The sequence below is a fragment of the Phascolarctos cinereus genome, unplaced genomic scaffold (assembly GCF_003287225.1).
Source record: "Phascolarctos cinereus isolate Bilbo 61053 unplaced genomic scaffold, phaCin_HiC Scaffold_4;HRSCAF=312, whole genome shotgun sequence".
Lineage (NCBI taxonomy): Eukaryota > Metazoa > Chordata > Mammalia > Diprotodontia > Phascolarctidae > Phascolarctos > Phascolarctos cinereus.
In genome coordinates, this window is record NW_027555847.1 from 650,013,594 (window position 1) to 650,032,736 (window position 19,143).

Below are 19,143 nucleotides of genomic sequence, written 5' to 3' on the forward strand. Positions count from 1 at the left end.
CAAGAAAAAATTTCTCACAGATATCTAATCTTTGGGATGTTCCATCTAGGGATTCCTGTGAGAGGTCAAGATTCATGCAAGGACACTTTAGCAGATTGATGAGAGATCAGGAATCACCTGCAGTTTCTCTCACTGGAACTGAATGAGGCATCATGTTAAGACTCTCTCTGAGGTCTGAAAGCTTTAGGGGAATGGACCAGCCAAGGTAACTCTCAGTCATCTGCCTCACTTGCAGAGGAAAACAAAACTCTTCTGGATATTGTCAAACCATGGTGGGAAGGGGGGGTCACCTGGGGAGCTTCCTTTCATGTCCACTACTCACCCCCTTTCTCTCTTGTCTTTTTCCCCGACTCCTTTCAAAACCCTCAATGGCATGTGCTTGTCCTTATAGTGCTAAGCATTTCTTGGAGGGAAGGACAAAGCCATACTCAAGCATCAAAGTATCAACAAGATACAAACTCCAGAGGCAGAGAGGAGTTGAACCTTTGTACTCTATCCAGGGCAACCCGTGTCTGTACTACTGTGCTAATCAGTCAAAAGGCATTTATTAATAACATCTTCCTCCACTCCAACTATCAACCTCCCTAGCTTTCTTAAAGTTTCAACTAAAATCCCACTTCCTACAAGACACAGTAGTAAATTACTATAGTAATCTAGTGTTTGATAAACCCAGTGACCCCAGTTTTCGGGACAAAAATTCACTATTTGACAAAAACTGCTGGGAAAACTGGAAAATAGTATGACAGAAACTAGGTATAGACCAGCATCTCACACCACATACCAAGACATGGTCAAAATGGGTGTATGATTTAGACGTAAAGGGTGACACCATAAGTAAATTAGGACAGCGAGGAATAGTTTACCTGTCAGATCTATAGAGAAGGGTAAATTTTATGACCAAGTAAGAGATAGGGAACATTACTAGATGTGAAGTATATATAATTTTGACTATATTAAATTAAAAAGGGTTTGCACAAATAAAGCAGTGCAACCAAGATTAAAAGGGAAGCCAGAAAGCTGAGAAACAATATTTAGAACAAGTGTGTATGATAAAGGCCTCATTTGTCACATATATAGAGAGCTGAGTCAAATTTATAAGAACTCAAGTCGTTCCCCAAATGATGAATGGTCAAAGCATATGAACAGACAGTTTTCAGAGGAAGACATTAAAGCTATCTAAATTATTACTGATTAAAGAAATGCAAATTAAAACAATTCTAAGGTACCACCTCCCACCTATCAGATTGACTATATAACAGAAAAGCAAAATGATAAAAGTTGGAGGGGATGTGGGAAAATTGGGACACTAATAAATACACTGTTGGTGGTATATGAACCGATCCAATCATTTTCAAGAGCAATTAGGAACCATGCCCAAAGGGCTATAAAACTGTGCATACCCTTTGATTCAGCAATACCACTACTAGGTCTGTAACCCAAAGAGATTTTTAAAGAAAGGGAAAAGGATCTATCTGCACAAAAATATTTATAGCAGCTCTTTTTGGTAGTGGCAAGGAATTGGATGATGAATGGTTGAACATGTTGTGGCATATGATTGTAATAGAATAATATTGTGCTATAAGAAATGATGAGCTGATGGATTTCAGAAAAACCTGGAAAGACTTACATGAACTGATGCAAAGTGAAGCGAACAAAACCGGGAAAACATTCTACACAGTGACAGCAATGTTGTATGCTAATCTACTGTGAATGACTTAGCTATTCTCAGCAATACAATGACCCAAGACAATTCCAAAGGACTCATCATGAAAGATGCTGTTCATCTCTAGAGAAAGAACTGATGGAGTCTGAATGAAGATTGAAGCATACCATTTTTAAAAAAATTTTTGTTTTTTTTTCTTTGCTGTGTCTTTTTTCACAAGATGATAATATGAAAATATGATTTGTACGATTGATCAGCCACAGTCAGACACACTGTACCTTGACTCTTAACATGGTGATGTCATTTTGGTCCTCTTGGAGAACAAAGGACAACAATCCAATCATTTCCTATTTATCCTGTACGTAGCTTGCTTTGTGTTTATTTGTTTGCATGTTGTCTCCCACATTAGGTTGTAAACTCCTTGAAGGCAAGGACTGTTTTTTTGCCTCTTTTTGTATCCCCAGGGCTTAGCACATGGTAGGTGCTTAATTGATCTGTATTAAATTGAATTGAACTTACTATGTTGGTCTCTACCCTCAAGAAGTTCACATTCTAATGGGAGAGACAACAAAAAACACCTATTTTTATACAAGATATATACAGAGTAGATAGAAGGTCATAATAAAGGCACTAGGAAGTGGGGAGGCTAAGGTGGGGGGACATACTAGGAAGGGCCTCTTAAGAGCAGAAGGTGGGATTTGAGCTGAATCTTAAAGAAGCCAAGGAATAGGAGGAAAAGGTGAGGGGAGCAAGCATTCCAGGTGAGAGAAATGATCACCTTTTTCTTATATTACTAACCAATTCTTAAATTAGGATTAAGGTTTTTCCTTTCTATTTCCTCATTCAGGGACCAGCCCCTATGTAGGTCATTTAGCCAGTCTCTGAAGGACATTGCTGATAGATGAGATTGCCTAAATCCTCTAGCTACATGTTTCTAGATCTTGGGGGGACCCCACTCAACTTGAAGACCTTACAAACAGAATTCAGTCTAGGTGAGTTCTTGCCTTTAGAAAATAAGCCCCTGTCCTTGGAACCTTCTTTAGAAGTTAGGGTGACCCAGCTTATGAAGGAGAAAACAAACCAGAGTGGTCGGGTAAAGATGGACTCTTATCCAGATTGCTGGAGGTGGGAGTCCCATGATCAAGTCATGTTCTCAGCAGGAGGAGCTGAAGACTTTTAGCCCACCTTCTCACTTAAGGATAGGTTGGAATTCAAAGATAAACAGATGAAGAGGGGGTGGGGAGGATATTCCCAGAATAGGCAACAGTGTGAGTAGATAGAAATGGATCACATGTGGCCATTGACCAGGTCAACATATGATGTTTTAACTATGGGTGTCCCTTAAGACACTGTCCTGTGTCTTCTATATCTCTCCCTCTCTACCCTTTTACTTGGTGATCTCATCAGCCCCCATGGATTCAATGAACACCTCTGTGTAGATATTCCTCAACTCATTTATCCTGCTGTAATCACTTTCCTGACTTCCAGTCTCATGTCTCCAATTGCCTATTGGCCATCTCAAACAGGATGACCACAGACATTTTAAGTTCAACATTTCCAAAACATAACTAATCATCTTTCTGCTAAACCACTCCCATTTCTCCAAACTTCCCTTGTACTTTGGAGAAACCACCATCCTTTCAGTTACCTAGGCTGACTAACCAGGTGTCATGAAGGACTCCTCAATCTCTCTCATCCCTCATGTCTAAGTCTTTGTCATTTGTTACTGTCAAGTCTTGTCAATTCTACCTCTGCACTATATCTCACGTGGTCTCCCACTTTCCCTTGACATTGCCACCCCCTTGGCACAGATCCTTATCCCCTCAAATATGGACAATTGCAAAAGATTCTGGTTGGTTTCCCTGCCTCAAGTCTCTCCCCGTTCCAGTTCATTTTCCACTTAGCTACCAAAGTGATCTTCCTATATTAGCCCCACCCCTAAATTCAATAAACTGCAGGCTTCCTATTATCTCCAGGATGAAATATAAAATCCTATTTGCCTTTCAAAGCCCTCCATAACCTGTTCCCTTTTTACCTTTCTAGTCTTCTTACACTTTACTCCCTCTCTACAAACCAATGACACAGACCTCTTTGATGTTCTTCAAAGGAAACACTGCATCTTTGGACTCCATGCATTTTTACTGGCTGTCTCTCATGTTTGTATTTCTCTCCCTCCTCATCTATCCCTGGTTTCCTTGGCTTCCTTTAATTTGAAATTTGAAAAATTTGCATTTGAATGTTTGAAAAGTTCTACATTCTGCAAGTAGCCTTTCCTCCCCTGCCCCAATTCCTTCCCTCTGAGGTTACTCCCTTTTCCTTGTGTATATCTTCTTTGCATGTAGTTGTTTGCAGGTGGTCTCCCCCGTTAGATTGTAAGCTCCCCGACAGGAGGTAATGTTTTTGCTTTTCTTTGTATCCCCAGCACTTAGCTCAGTTTCTGAGACATTCTAGGCACCTAACAAATGCTTACTGACTGAGTGACTGAGGTGTTATACGTATCACCATAAAGTATATTTTGTGTATGTAAGGTAGACTTTGTATGAAATCTCAATGTGCGATGTACTCTATTTTTGTGTAACCTTCATAGTATATATCTTCTGTATGTGATGCTGTTATATGATGTTATATGTAGTATGTTTCTGCCTGTGACTCTTATGTTTGGCCTACTGAATACAAGACTAATTTAACATACATACTCCATATCTACATGTGACTTATGAATCTGGAGTAATTGCCTTTGATTGTGGCATAAGCAGGTTAATAGATGCCTTGGACTTTCTTCTCAGCCTTTCTCTTTATGCTTTTTTGTCTTATCAACTCCCATGAATCCAATTATCATTTTAAAGCTGATGACTCCTAGATCTCTATAGCCAGCCCTTTTCTTCTCTCTTGATCTCCAATTATGCATGACCTGTTAAAAATATGTGATGGACATTTTTAACTTGATGTCCTATGGACATCTCAAACTCAACATGTCCAAAACAGAAACTTATTTTCACTTACTTTTGTGTTAACAAAGAACTGGAAACAAAGTAAATTTCCTTCAACTGGGGAGTAGCTAAACAACTTGTGGCACGTGAACACAAAGGGCTATTATTGTGATGTAAGAAAAGATGACTAGGAAGAGTACAAGGAAGCATTAGAAGACTTATATGAACTGATGTAGAATGAAGTCAGCAGAACCCGGAAAACAATATACACAATGATTATAAGAATGTAATGGAAAGAGAAAAAAAAAGCTACCGGATCTTCTCGACACCACCCTGCACTGCCTCTGTAATGGAGAGTTCCTCTTATATACCTTGGGAGCAGTTGCTATACAGTGGAAAGAGTGCATTTTGAGCCTGAGGACCTGGATTCGAGTTCAGTTCAATTCAATCGGTATTTATTGATTGCCTACTATTTTTCAGATGCTGGGGAAAAAAAGACAAAAGCAAGAGTCTGTGCCTTCAAGAGCTTGTGTTCCTATGTTCTGAATCTTGGTTCTGTCAGTTACCAGTCATGGGAGCTTGGCTATTCCATTTGCTATCTAAGTGCTCTTTCTAACAGATCATGGGTTCAAAGTAAAAATGCACTGATGGCGGATCTCAGGCACTGTGGCTGGGGGAGAAGCTCTAGGGTGGGGACTGGGGGCAGGCAGGCTTCTCTATCTAGGCCACTCAAATCACTAAGTCTGAGTTCAAAGAGGTCATTATGTTTTGACTAATCTTAAAAGAAACCCTAACAAACAAGAGTGGATTGTGTGTGAAAAGAGTTTTAATACTTTTCCTAGGCTCCTATATTCAGATTTCTATGCAAGCCCCTGATTAATTAATCTTCAGTTCCCACCTGCTTAATTTCTCAGCTCTTGGATCCTCTGTTGGGTGTGAAGCAGAAAAGAAAAGCATTTTCCCTGTCCTGGAGATGCTTGCAATCCCTAGCCATGGCCAATGTCATGAACCAGAAAGAATAACTAGCAAGCTCATTGAATTGGGCTTCTGTTTGCTCTCAGATTTCAAAGGCTAACTAGGATTATTGTGAGCCACCTTGGTTTCAGAATTCCAGATATTTCTATATGATAGGGTTGGCCTTGTTTTTCTCCCTGGTGACAAATGTAAAAGGTATGAAATTCAAACATATTTGTGAAAATGCAGTAGTTTCGGGTGTCAGGTTTCTCATTGATTTCCTTTCTCTCTAGCATTCTTTCCTGACAACACAAGCAATGTTTCTCTCTCAGACCAGAGGTTCCCCCAGGACAAAAAACCTTGTCTTCCCCTCAGATTGGCTGCTTCTTGACTAGGCTCCCTTTGAGGAAAAGGGCCATGATTTCCTGGCAGAGCAATCCGGAGCATCCAGGAAATGGCCAGATCTTTTTCTTCCATCCCTTCCTTCCCTCCCCCCACCATGATCTAGTGCCTTCATCTCTGGCAGCTGGTATAAATCCCTAGGTTCAGGCTTTCAGGGATGGACAGGGATTATTTAAAGTGAGTAGCAGTCTGACCCTGACCTCCTCTACCCTCATCAGCCAGCACTGAGCAGGACAGACAGGAATCCAGTCAGGATAAGACCAGACCCTTGGGGCACAGGGGCACCATTGCCAACACAGCGGTCAGTGTTGCAACAGAGTATGGGCTGATATTCTCCAATGGCATCAGGATCTGTGGGGACACAGGAGGCCACACACTCTCGCTGAACCGTCTTCTCCTCCATGAAGGGATAACCTGAAAAATCCCACAGGGGAGAAGAGTGAGATAAGGTCCCAGTCCATCCTTTGCTGCTTTCATCTGGACTTTCATATTCCTATCTTCTGTGGCATGAATAACACCAGAGATATTCCGAGCCATAATAATCAAAAAATCCTAGATTCACACACACACACACACACACACACACACACACACACACACACACACACACACAGAGGAAGGGACCTCCGAGGTCATTTAATCCAACTTCCTCATTTTACAAATAAGAAAACTGAGACACAGAGAGAGGAAGTGATTTGTCCATGGTCACACAGGTGGTAAGAATAGAGCTGGGATTCAAATCATGGTCCTCCAGCTCAGCCCTTTCTTTCTTTCTTTCCTTTTTTTTTTTTTTTTTGGCTAGGCAATGGGGTTAAGTGACTTGCCCAGGATCACACAGCTAGTAAGTGTTATGTGTCTGAGGCTGGATTTGAACTCAGGTCCTCCTGAATTCAGAGCCAGTGCTCTATCCACTGCGCCACCTAGCTGCCCCCCTTCCTTGCTTTCTCATAGCCATTCACGCTAACACAGAGAATTCTGGATCTCAGTTTTAGAATGGACTTCAGAAATCAAATCTTGTCTTCCTTAGCAGGGCATATATACTTGATGAGGAGGCAGCCAGCTTCTGCCAGAATACCTGCAGTGACATGGAGCTTACTACTTTCTGAGGCAGTCTATCCCATGGCGGAACAGCTCTCATTGTTGAAAAGTTCTTTCTTATATTGAAGTGGGGGTGGGGAGAAAATAGAAGAAAGCTAGGAATTAGGACTAGGATTTAGGAGATCTGGGGTTCTATTCTCAAAGACATCCCTGTCTTGCTGTGTGACCTTGTTCAGGTCATGGCCCCTCTCTAGGTCTCTAGGCCCCTCCATCAATAAAATAAGTCATTGAATGACTACCATTCTGTGAACATATGAGCTGAAATTTGGCCCCATTTATCTTCACTCTCCCTCTCTTGAGGTCCACTACAGGTTTAAACCTATGACCTAACATAGCTTGGAGTCACAGATTTAGACCTGGAAATCTCCTTAGAGATCAATCAATCAGCAGGTATTTATTAAGCAATTACTATGTGCTGGGCACTACACAGGTACCAGGTGCCCAAATATAATGAAACAGTTCCTGCTCACAAATGCTCAGAGATTTGGTTGGTGCATTTGCAAACAGACACCTGGGAGCTGGCTGTTTACAAGGTAACCAGGGGGCCCCATCACTGGCTGCTCTGTCCCCCAGAGTAAGGTCCCTCTGACCCCGTGCTTTAATCTTCCTTTGCTTTCAGAGGCCCTGGGATCTTCCCAGCTACCTCCTGGCCTTACCTGTTTGCAGAGACAGCAGTGTAGTTTTACACCATCCCTCTGTGGCTGAACAGTTGGTTACATTAGTACAGAGAGACAAGGCTGTGGGCTTGGAGCAGGAGAAGCAGCTCAGGGAACCACCTGCAATGCAGAGGCATTCTCAATACACACACACACACACACACACACACACACACACACAGAGGCACACATAGACCTACACGGACAGATACACAAAGTATAAACCCTGAGAGAGAGAGAAATAAACATAGATATAGGCACCGAAAGAGGCCCAGAACCCCAGTCTCAGACACAGAGATAAGAATAGGTAGTGTGGACACTGTGCTCAATATGGGTTCGAATCCCACCACAGGCACTAAATAGCTATGTGATCTTGAAGAACACTCTTAACCTCTCTGTGCCCTCAGATTTCTCAATGGTAAAACAACCTGGTTAGACTCAATGGCCTCTAAAAGCCCTCCGGGTCCTAAATCTATAATCCTAAAACACATCCTTGGACCACAGACTCAGAACTGAATGGTCTCAGAGGTCATAGAATCCAACACCCTCATTACACAAAAGGTGTTGAGGTCTAGAGAGGGGAAATGACAAGTATTTAGCTTGAACCCTGGTTTTCTGACTCTCCAGGCTCCTTTCCACCATTCTATGGTACTGGTTCAGTCACATTCAGACAAACAGTGACGTATGCAGACATATACACAGAGTCACACTGACATGTGCTTACACATACATACATGCATTTATACATACACCTATGGCACAGAAAGATAGACACAAATATACCAACAGACACGTAATCATGAAACCACACAAATACATACACAATTGATGCTGATGGTAGATGTGTGTGACTGCTGCTTTGTTCGATTAACTCCCATTCATGAAGGACAGAAGGGGTAGACTTAACACCAGGGATGCCTCTGGAGCTAAGCCCCTTAGTAACTCCTGCTTGGGATCCCAGCACTAACAGAGTCTTACATGAAAGAGACTGTACTAGCCCTCCCAGGATAGGAACAGACTTCAGACCCTTGAGTTCTCTTCAATTCCATACCAACTTCCAGGGATTTCCCTCCTTCCCAGAAGGTCTCCTTGTCTAGTGTGGCAGAGGACCCCCTACAGAAGAACTGATTTTGAATCCAAGGTCTTTTACCTATTATCCTAATAACCTGGGGCAAGATGGTTAACCTTTCTGGGTTTTAACTTACTTATCTATTAAAGAAGGAATAAGATTAGATTACTGTTTTAGGTCCCTTAAAGCTCTAATATCCCTGAATGTAAAAGCACTTATTGTAATGCTAAGTAGTGGAGATTTCAAAACCAGTGCCTACAGGTGGGAAGACCTGAGTCCAAATCCAGCCTCAGATGCTTACTAGCTATGTGACCAGGCAAGTCACTTAACCTCCCTCAGCCTCAGTTTCTTCATCTGTAAAATGGGGAGAATAATACCACCTGCCTCTCAAGGGTGGTTGTGAGGATAAAATGAGATAATAACTATAAAGCACTTAGCACAGTGCCAAGCACATAGTATGTACTATAGAAATGTTAGATGTTATTATCTAAAGGAGCTCATATTTTAATGGAGGGAGACAATACCTATAGGATGGAAAGATCCAGTGATCCTTAGGGTGAGCAGTAAAGATGATAGTACATCTACTTTTTAATTTAACATTTATTTTATTTATTTTTTGGCTATATTTTGAGTTCCAAGTTGTTACCCTCCCACCTCCCAACCCCCCACCCAAAAGTAGGCCAGCATTTGAAACACACACACACACACACACACACACACACTATGAAACCCTATAGTACATATGTCAGTTCCTTCTCTTGAGGTGGATAGCATCTTCCTTCATAGGTCCTTTGTAGTTGATTAGAATATTCATATTACTCAGAATACCTTAGTCATTCACAGTTACTCTTGGAACATTATTGCCTTTACTGTATACAACATTTTCTTGGTTCTGCTCATTTCACTCTTCATTATTTCATCAAGTTTTTCCATGTTTTTCTAAAATCAACCTGCTTATCATTTCTTACAGCACAGTGGTATTCCATCACAATCATAGACAGACATGCCCCAATTGATGGGCATCTCCTCAATTTCTAGTTCTTTGCCACCATAACAAAGAGCTGCTATAAGTATTTTAGAACATATATGTTCTTTTCCTTTTTCCCCTGATCACCTTGGGAAATAGACCTACTAGTGGTATTTCTGGGTCAAAGGAAATACACAGCTTTATAACTCATTGGGCATAGTTCCATATTGCTCTCCAAAATGGTTGGATGAGTTCATAGTTCCACCAACAATGTATTGGTATCCCAATTTTTCCACATTCTCTCCAGCATTTGTCATTTTCTCTTTCTGTCATTTCAGCATATCTGATAGGTGTGAGATGGTACCTCAAGGTTGTTTTAATTTGCATTTCTCTCATCAATAATGATTTACAACAGGGCATCTTAAACTTTTTCCACTTGTAATCCCTTCAGCACTTTTTCATATGACTATATATAGCTTTGAATTTTTCTTCCAAAAGCTGCTTATTCATATCCTTTGACCATTTATCAATTAGGGAAATGATTCATATTCTTATAAATTTGACTCAGTTCTCTATATATTTGAGATGTGAAATTTTTATCTGAGAAACTGTTTATAAATTGCTGTTTTTTCTCAATTTTGTTTTCCTTCTAATCTCTTGGCTACATTGATTTTATTTGTACAAATCCTTTTTAATTTGATATAATCAAAATTACTCATTTTACATTCCATGGTGCTATCTCTTATTTATTCATAAATTCTTCTTCCTATCCATACATCTGATAGGCAATATGTTCCATATTTTTTAATTTACTTATAATTACTCCCTTTATGTCTGGGTCATGTATCCATTTTGACCTTGTCTTGGTCTATACCTAGCTTCAGCCAGATTGCTTTCCAGTCTTCCCAGAATTAATCTTCTTTAGTCTCATTTCTAACTTGAGATTGGGTTATGAACCATTTTCTTCCATCTCCCTAAGACTCCCCAAGGGGTAGTTTCTAAGGTACTGGACATGTCCAGACTCTACCTGTCTTCTCCATGAACTTATAGGCTTTGATTCTGACCCTTCTCAGCCCCCATCTCTTCAGAAAGGGCAGGCTTACTTTTTTAGTCTATCCTCACAAGAATGATTCCCATTTGATCTCTATGTTGGCTAAACTGAACTGAAGCATCTGTCTTGTTTGCCCTGAGTTCTGATGCACGGTACGGGAGACAGGAGGAGGAAAAGTCCCTGTACCTGGGGAGAACTCCACGAGGGAGGCAGGACTTAATACACTTAATACACAAGAAATTGTGTAGTTCAGGTGCTAATAAAGGGAGAGATCAGCTTAGACTAGAGACAGCTGGGGAAGATGAGAAAAACATGGAGTGAGACCGGAGCTGAACCTTGAAGGATAGGGAGATTTGGGTCAGAGAAAGAAAAGGGGGAAAGGCTTTCAGGCAAGGGAACAGTCTGGGCAGTGGTGCATGTATGAGGATCTTAGGATTTAGGGTTGGATGAGACCTTAGAAACCATCTAGTACAACCAACTCATTACACAGAGGAGGAAACTGAGGCCCAGAGAGAAGAACATGGTGGCCCAAGGTCACAAATACTCCAAATCCGGTTCTCTTTTCAAACAAATCTAAGTAGAGTGGAGGGTGCATGTTAGGAGCAAGGGAAAGAAGAAATTAGAATTCTAGTCATTGGCTCCCTGTAACCTCATGTAAGTCACTTCTTTTCTAGGAATAGATGGTCTTCAAGGCCATTTCTGGCTCTAGCATTGTATGTTCTAAGATACCTTCGGTCTAAGAGGTCTGTAAAGCCTTGAGCATAAGGCCAAGAAGGACAGAAAGTTTCTCCAGCCTCTTCTGGACTTTGCCTGGTGCCATGATGCCGGTCCAGAGGAAGAGAGACCTGAAGGAAGACCTTTTCTAGACTACAGAATTCCCTTTCCTCCTCTTCTCACCCCAATCCCTCCATTATAATGCCTTTGAGGGTGGGGGTTATTTCTTTTATTTTTTCAGTGTATGCCCAGGGCCTTACTCAGTAATGTACACAGAGTAGGTGCTGACTATCAAATTAAAACCTGTTGTTCCATATATGTAATTTGCTTATCCGATCCAGCCACCTGGCAGGCCTGTCTGCCCCCTTCTGGCCAAGCTCTTTTATGCCTGACCAGATGCTCCAGCTCTGACAAAAGTAAATTCTTTTTCCCCGCAGTCAGAGCTGAATGGGACCTCTGAGATCATTTAGTCTACCTTGAACAGACAAGAAACCAAGGCCTTGAAAGAACAAAAGAATCTTAACTAGAAGCAGGAGTATAGTGGTAAATGTTTAACAAGTTGTTCTCTGGGGAGAGAAAGAAAGCATGTACAACATACTTTTAAGTATTATCTGCATTATTAACATTTTTCCCATGACCTTCTTAAGTCTAGACCAGGGGTGGGTGAGGAACCTGCAGCCTTGAGGCCACATGTGGACTTCTAGATCTTCTGTGCAGCCTTTTGACCTAGTCCAAGTTTTATAGAACAAATCTTTTTATTAAGGGGATTTGTTCTGTGATGTTTGGATTCAGTCAAAGGGCTGAACTTGAGGACCTAGAGGGCCACATTTGGCCTGGAGGCCAAAGGTTCCCTACCCCTGATAGACAATCGATACAACAGCATATCAAGGGCTGATTTCCAGCTTTCCCAATTCCTGAGGTGTGAATGCTCATACTCAAAATTTAACAAGCAGTCCCAGTTAGTTTCAGCCTACCCCTTCTAATTTTCATGCTAAAAGTTATATTAAAAAGATATTACAACATGAAAAAGCCAAAGATGCTTCTTCTTTTAACAATAAAGAAAAGGTCTACTTTAGAGAGTTTTTTAAAATATGCATCCCTTATACATTTAATGAATGCGTATACTATACTGGATATTCTTATCCCTATACTTTCCCTTCTCTTGATTCCTAAAGGATTCATGCATCAAAGAGAATAGCAATTGTGTTAACTTCCAAGAAGGGACCTAGAGCATTACGTAAATCAGTCCCTGAGCAAGAATCCTTTCTGCAATACTTCAACTATACCAGGTCATATAGCTTTAGCTTCAATCAATCAATCAACCAGAAAACATATTAAGCCCCTACAAGTAGCCACACAGGGCAGCTAGATGGCACAGTGGATGGAGCACTGGGCTTGGAATTTGTGTTCATGCGTTCAAATCCAGCCTCAGACACTTACTAGGTGTGTGACTCTGGGCAAGTCACTTAACCCTGTTTGTCTCAGTTTCCTCATCTGTAAAATGAGCTGGAGAAGGAAATAGAAAACCACTCCAGTATCTCTGCCAAGAAAACCCCAAATAGGGTCATGAAGAGTGTGACATGACTGAAACGAAAGAACAACCACAAATAAATTACCAGGCACTGGGTTATGTACTAAGCATACAAAATAATAAACGAAACAGTCCTTATTAGCAAGGAATTTACCTTCCAGTGACGAGGACTGCTGTCTCTCAGCCAGTCTGTTCTATTGTGGGACAGCTTTACTTATTAGAAAGTTTTTCCTCCCATTGAACCAAAAGTTCCTGCCTGTAATTTCATCCCATTGGCCTTCATCCATCATTGGCCGTCACCTGGGTCCAAGCTGAACAAATCTAATCTCTCTGTTCTGTGACAGTCCTTCTGATATCTGTGGTCAGCTTTCATGCCCAAGTCTTCTCTTCCAAGGTCTTCTCTTCCCACTTTTTTTTTGGGGGGGGGCTAGGCAATGGGGTTAAGTGACTTCCTCAGGGTCACACAGCTAATAAGAGTTATGTGTCTGAGGCCAGATTTGAACTCAGGTCTTCCAGAATGCAGGGCCAGTGCTCTATCCACCGCACCACCTAGCTGCCCCCCACTTTTTTCAATTGATTCTCACATGACACGGTCTCCTCCTTTCATCACCGTTGCTTGACCTTTTCTGAATGGGATTGAGCTGGTCAGGAGCTGTGGCCTCTCATTCATTAAAAATTTATGTAATTAGCATTCCCCAGTGTGTGTTGGGTCCTTTGCTCAGCAAGATGTGGGGAAGATACATGGAAAAAGGAACCTGAGGCTAGCCGTCCAAGAATTCTTGGTCTGGCTGTAGAAAACAAAATCACCCAAGAAGACTGATTATGATACCTCTGAGTCCTCAGCTTCAGGTAGTCAGTAGAGAAAAGAAAATAAGTGACCTCTATTGGCATGATTTGGAAAGGCTTTCTGAAGGAGGTGACAGAATCATGAGACCTGGGTTCCAATGTCAGCTTTCCTAGTTAATGGCCATGTAACTAAAGATAACAAGTCTTTCAGAGCCTCAGTTTCCTCATCTGCAAAATGAGCACAATGCCTGTACCATCTCCCTTATAAGGCTGTAGGGAAAGTACTTTTTATACACCAAGGTGCTATAAAATTGTAGTTATTATAACTATTATCATTTAAGGAGGGACAGGACTGAAGGCAGTCTGTAATGGACAGATTTGGTAATGGGCAATGGATAGAGTTGGCTTGGAGTCTGGAAGACCTGAATTCAAATTCCCTCTCTGATACATCTTAATTATGTGACCTTGGATAAAAGAATTTAACTTCTCAGTGCCCCAGGCAGCTCTCTAGGACTTACCCAGAACTTCATTGGTTGAAAGAGTTTCAGTAATAATAATAAAAATGGCATTTATATAGGACTTTAAAGTTTTTTCAGTTGTGTCTGACTCTTCGTGACCCCATTTGGGTTTTCTTGGCAAAGATACTAGAGTGGCTTGCCATTTCCTTCTCCAGATAATTTTACAGAGAAGCAACTAAGGCAAACAGGGTTCAGTGACTTGCCAGGGTCATATAGCTAATAAGGTCTGAGGCCAGATTTGAACTCACGAAGATGAGTCTTCCTGATGTCAGGCTTGGTGCTCAATCCACTGTGCCACCTAGCTGCCTCTAAAGTTTGCAGTAACTAAAAATTTGACCTTATTTTATCTTCATAACAGTCCTGGGAAGTAGGTGCTATTATCATCCCCATTTTACACATGAGGAAACTGAAGTTGAAGGAGGTTAAGTGACTTTTCCAGGGTCACACACCAGTAAGTGTCTGAGGCAAAATCTGAACTCTTCAGGTCTTCCTGACTCCAAGTCTGGTACTCTCTGTACTGTTTACCACCCAGTACTGGTCTTGTTCCAAAAAAGGATTGGGATAAACATGGAGGACAGAAGTTAATGGTTATAAGAAAAGTCTGGATATATGCCAGGGACTTTGCTTTTGTTGTTGAGTCATGCCCAATTCTTCATGGCCCTGTGGACCATACTGTCCATCCTCCAAAGAGACTGAAGTAATTTGTCTGAGTAAGCGTCGGAGGCCAGATTTAAACTCAGGTCTTCCTGACTCTAGGCCCAGTGCTCTATCCACTAAGCCACCCAGCTGCCCCTGGGTACGTGCCAAAGATAACTCTTGGTAACATGGGCTTAGCTGTTCTGCCCACGAGTTGCTGAGTTCCTATGAGTGCTTGGGTTTTTTTGCTCAAGTCTTGGTAAACAGAGGATAGAGACTGGGAAGGCTTTGGCCAGGAGTCCATCCCTAGTCCTGGTTTTTCTCTTCCTGGCTTGTTCTGGGCCTGATGTTCCCTAGAATCCCAGTTGGAGGAAGGGCCATGTGACATAGAAGAAGGGGCCTGGGCTTGGAATTCAAAGACCTGGGCTCCAGTGTGGCTTTGTGACTTACTTGCCTGTGTGTTGGTGTGGGACAAGCCATTTGTGTAATGGAGAGGGGTTGGCTGGGCAAGATTATCTCTTTTTCAACTCTAAAATTCGATCCCCTTACAAAGGACCCGCTCAAAACATACTGTCACCAGGAAGTCTTCCCTAATTTCCCATCTCTCTGAGTCCTAAAGACCTTACCTTCACTTTGGCAGTTCACTAATACTCTGTAATGCCTTGCTTTCGGTTTCCTGTTTGTGAATCATCTCTCCAATCCAGACCAAGCCTCTCTCCCACAGTGGGGACAAATAGGAAAAGGGGGAACGGATATGGGAAAGTAGAGGAAGGTAGAGGAAGACTAGATGAATTGACCTATGATATCAGTGGTTTGCTCTGCCAAGTTTTGTCTATACCAGGGTGATCCTGGGACTGCTGCCCCTTTGCTCTCCTATACTCCAGACATCCTTCCTCCCCAACCACAAAGAGTGCCTTTGCTTCCCTCACTGCTATGCCCTTCTACCCCATCCCTGACCCCAGAACACACACATACACACACACACACACACACACACACACACACACACACCACAGAGCCTTCATTTATCCACTTAGAATCATTAGAATCACAGTATATCATAGCCAGGGGTTCTTACCCTGGAGTCTGTGAACTCTTTTTTTTTTTTTTAATATTTTGATAACCATAATTCAATCTAATTTGTTTGCAATCCCCTGTATTTTGTGAATTTAAAAGCATCATTCTGAGGAGTCCATACATTTCATTGGACTGCCAAAGAAATTCATGACACTAAAAAGATTAAGAACCCTTAACATAATCTGTAAGGGACGGAAGATGTATTAGAACATTAGACCTGAGAAGCACCGTAGAATAAAGAACATTGAACATCTGAGTTGGAAGGGGTATTAGACATAAAATATTAGAGGTGGAAATGCCTTAGAACACAGAGTAATAGCGCTGGAAGGGTTCTCACTTAGGACATCGAGTATCAGAGTGTGAAGGACGTTTGGAACACTGAATGTCAGAGCTGGAAGGCAAGTTAGGACATAGAACTGGAAGGAAACCTAGAACACAAAATGAACTGGAAGGAACGTTAGAGATTATCTAGGTGTACTGATTCCTGAGTCCAGGGGTCTTTCTTTCAACTCCAAGGACCTCAAGAAAGTAACAATTAGGAGAATTCCCAGGGGTGAGTCCTAAGGGGGTGAGGGTCTTAGATGAAGGCATCAGATCACAGATGAATCTAATCTTTCTCCTAGATGGTACTGGGTCTAAAACCAACCCCACCCCAGAAGGACCTTGAGTCCTGACACCAATATTTGGCAGCCTGTCCCTGTTCCCCTATCCTACCCCACCCCCATTAGGGACTGCGCTTTTTAAAATAACTACACATACAAACTTGCTCTGAATCACTACTGCGAATGTGGATGGGTCAGTACATGCTATCACACTGTCCCTGTCCCTGCTCCTAAGTGGGAAAAATTTTTGACCTTGTTGACACAGGAATCCTGCTAAACCACTAATTTGTAGGGTAAGCGATTGGATTGCCTGAACTCTAGGGTCACTTCCTGCTGTCCATCTATACTGTGACCTATTCCTCAGGGCCTCAAAGGGCTTCCAGCCTGAATGAGGATAACTTAGAGGACACAATCTTTAGACAGAGCAATTAAAATAAAAAAACAGTATGTAAGTTGCATATTTGTTACACATACATGCCCAGGGTCTAGACATGCTTGGTGGCAGGAGGGTCAGGGCTGGAGAAAACCAGTGAAGGCTCTCCATCCAATATAGGAACTCTGCCAAAGGAAGGTTTAATCCTCAGTCCTCAGCCTGTCATTCTTCCCCTAAGGAGAAGTTACCTTGAAGGACTGTTGTGCCCATCTTCTCTGCTCAGCTCCTTTCAACCTAGTGGAAAGGGGCAGGGGTTATCAAGGCTGGGGATAGAATAGCTGAACCTTAGACTCTTGGAATCACAGAGGTTGAGAATCTTAGGCTCCAAGAACCCCAGTATTGCAGAGTGGATAGCAGGGTACAGATCACTACCAGTAGAACTTTAAGCTCTCCGCTGGACACCGCCCCCACCCCCACTCCTGGCTGGCCATAGAGTCTGCTTATCACCCAGTGGCTGGAAGCTCATTTCCTTTCCAAACAGCCTACTCCACAGTGGGACAGCTCAGATTGTTAGAAAATCCTTCCTGAAAACAAACAAACAAACAAAACGGGCTCCCGGAGGATTTGGAGAAAACTAATTAGATTGAGGGAATTTAGCTGCTCCTGCCCAGGAAGGTCATCTCCCCACCCCACCCCATCCTTAGGCAGGTCAGTGCCAGGATCTCAGGAAGCAAAAACCCTTCCCTCCCCACCTCCTTGGAGCTGGCACACGGCTGAAGAGGATTAGGTGGAGTTTCTAAGGGCTCCCAGTCACTCCTGATGGTCGCCCCTCCCCACATCTCCTTGCGGAGGTGAGTAGCTACTCACCTAGGGGCAGGGCGGCCGCAGCCAGCAGAAGGACAGCCAGGACACGCCTAGGCATGGTGCACAAGGAAGCTGGGGTGGGGATGAGGGGTCCAGAGGGTCCTCGGGGAAGGAGTTTGTGTGGGTAAAGAGGGAAAGCCTGCTAGGTGGGAGGGCAGGGACTGGAAAGGCAGAACTCTCGGGGAACGAGGAGCTGGCGGGAGAGAAGGGGAGAGCGAGCACGATGCTCTGGGAAGCTTGGGTGGGTTACTGGGAGGGCACAGGTAAGTAGCCCAGTGGGGTGTGGGCTGGGCGGGGACTCGAGTGCTAGGAGGGTGCAGGGAGCGCAGACCCGTAAGATGAGCAGTCAAGCATGGAGAAGCCTCAGAGGTGGGGAGGGGGCTGCGGGGGGGGGGGCGGGGAGCAGAGGTGGTGAGGGAAGAGGCACAAGAAGGCAGAAGGGATGGGGTTGGGGAGCTTAGGGAGCAGGAAGGGGTGGGGGTGGGGAGGAGGGGCGGATGAGATTGGGGATCACTGGGGAAAGAAAGGGAGGGTGAGAGAGTATATTCTGTACTTCCTGATCTCCTGGGATCATTCACTGAAAGCCAGAATGGACTAAAGCAGTCATTTAATCCCACCCTCCTCATTCCACAGAGAAGGAAATTGAGGCCCAAAGTGAATTGCTCAGGGTCACATAGCTACGTATTACTGCTGGACTGACACCTCCCCCTCCCCTGGCCCAGCTCTCCTCCCGCTGCATGGGCGTGACCTTAGGTATGCGGTGGGGCAGCAGGCTGCCAGATCAGGTTGGGCCCGCTTCTGCGTGGCCCTAGGGAAGACTGGTTGGGACAGGTGAGGATACATGGTCAGAAAAATGTGAGGTGAAGGGCAGCAGAGCAGGTGCGGGCCTGGGAACTGCTGTCCTCATGGGGGAGATCTAAGGGGGCAGAGGAGAACATGGGGTAAGGGCAGTTCGTGGACCAGTATGATGCAATGTTCAAAGGAGATGAACAGGAGTGATTATAGGCTGGAGACAAGTTTGTGTGAACTCTGGGGTCTGGGAGATGTGGGGCCACATTATACTTCTTAGAGGGTCAGAGGTGGGACAGGAAGCATCAGCATACTGACCAGGTCTGCCAGATTCCTCTGCTCACCCACTGGTCCTGGTGACTGCCTGGGGATCAGCAGCTCTGGAGGAGCAGCAGGGATCAGGCCTAGAGGCTCTTAGAAACCGTGGGATCCAACTTCCTCAGTTACAGGTGAGGAAAGTGAA

General features: G+C 43.3%; 1 protein-coding gene across 1 annotated transcript; it reads right to left on the reverse strand.

The window, feature by feature from the left end:
- Nucleotides 1-5,026: 5,026 nt before the first annotated feature.
- On the reverse strand, nucleotides 5,027-18,217 carry LOC110214208 (secreted Ly-6/uPAR-related protein 1-like). The gene is made up of 3 exons (XM_020994998.2): nucleotides 17,895-18,217; nucleotides 7,704-7,823; nucleotides 5,027-6,363 (listed from the first exon to the last, which is right to left on the reverse strand). Exons 1-3 carry the CDS (start codon nucleotides 17,947-17,949, stop codon nucleotides 6,164-6,166), a joined length of 375 nt encoding a protein of 124 aa, XP_020850657.1. The 5' UTR covers nucleotides 17,950-18,217; the 3' UTR covers nucleotides 5,027-6,163.
- Nucleotides 18,218-19,143: the final 926 nt, after the last annotated feature.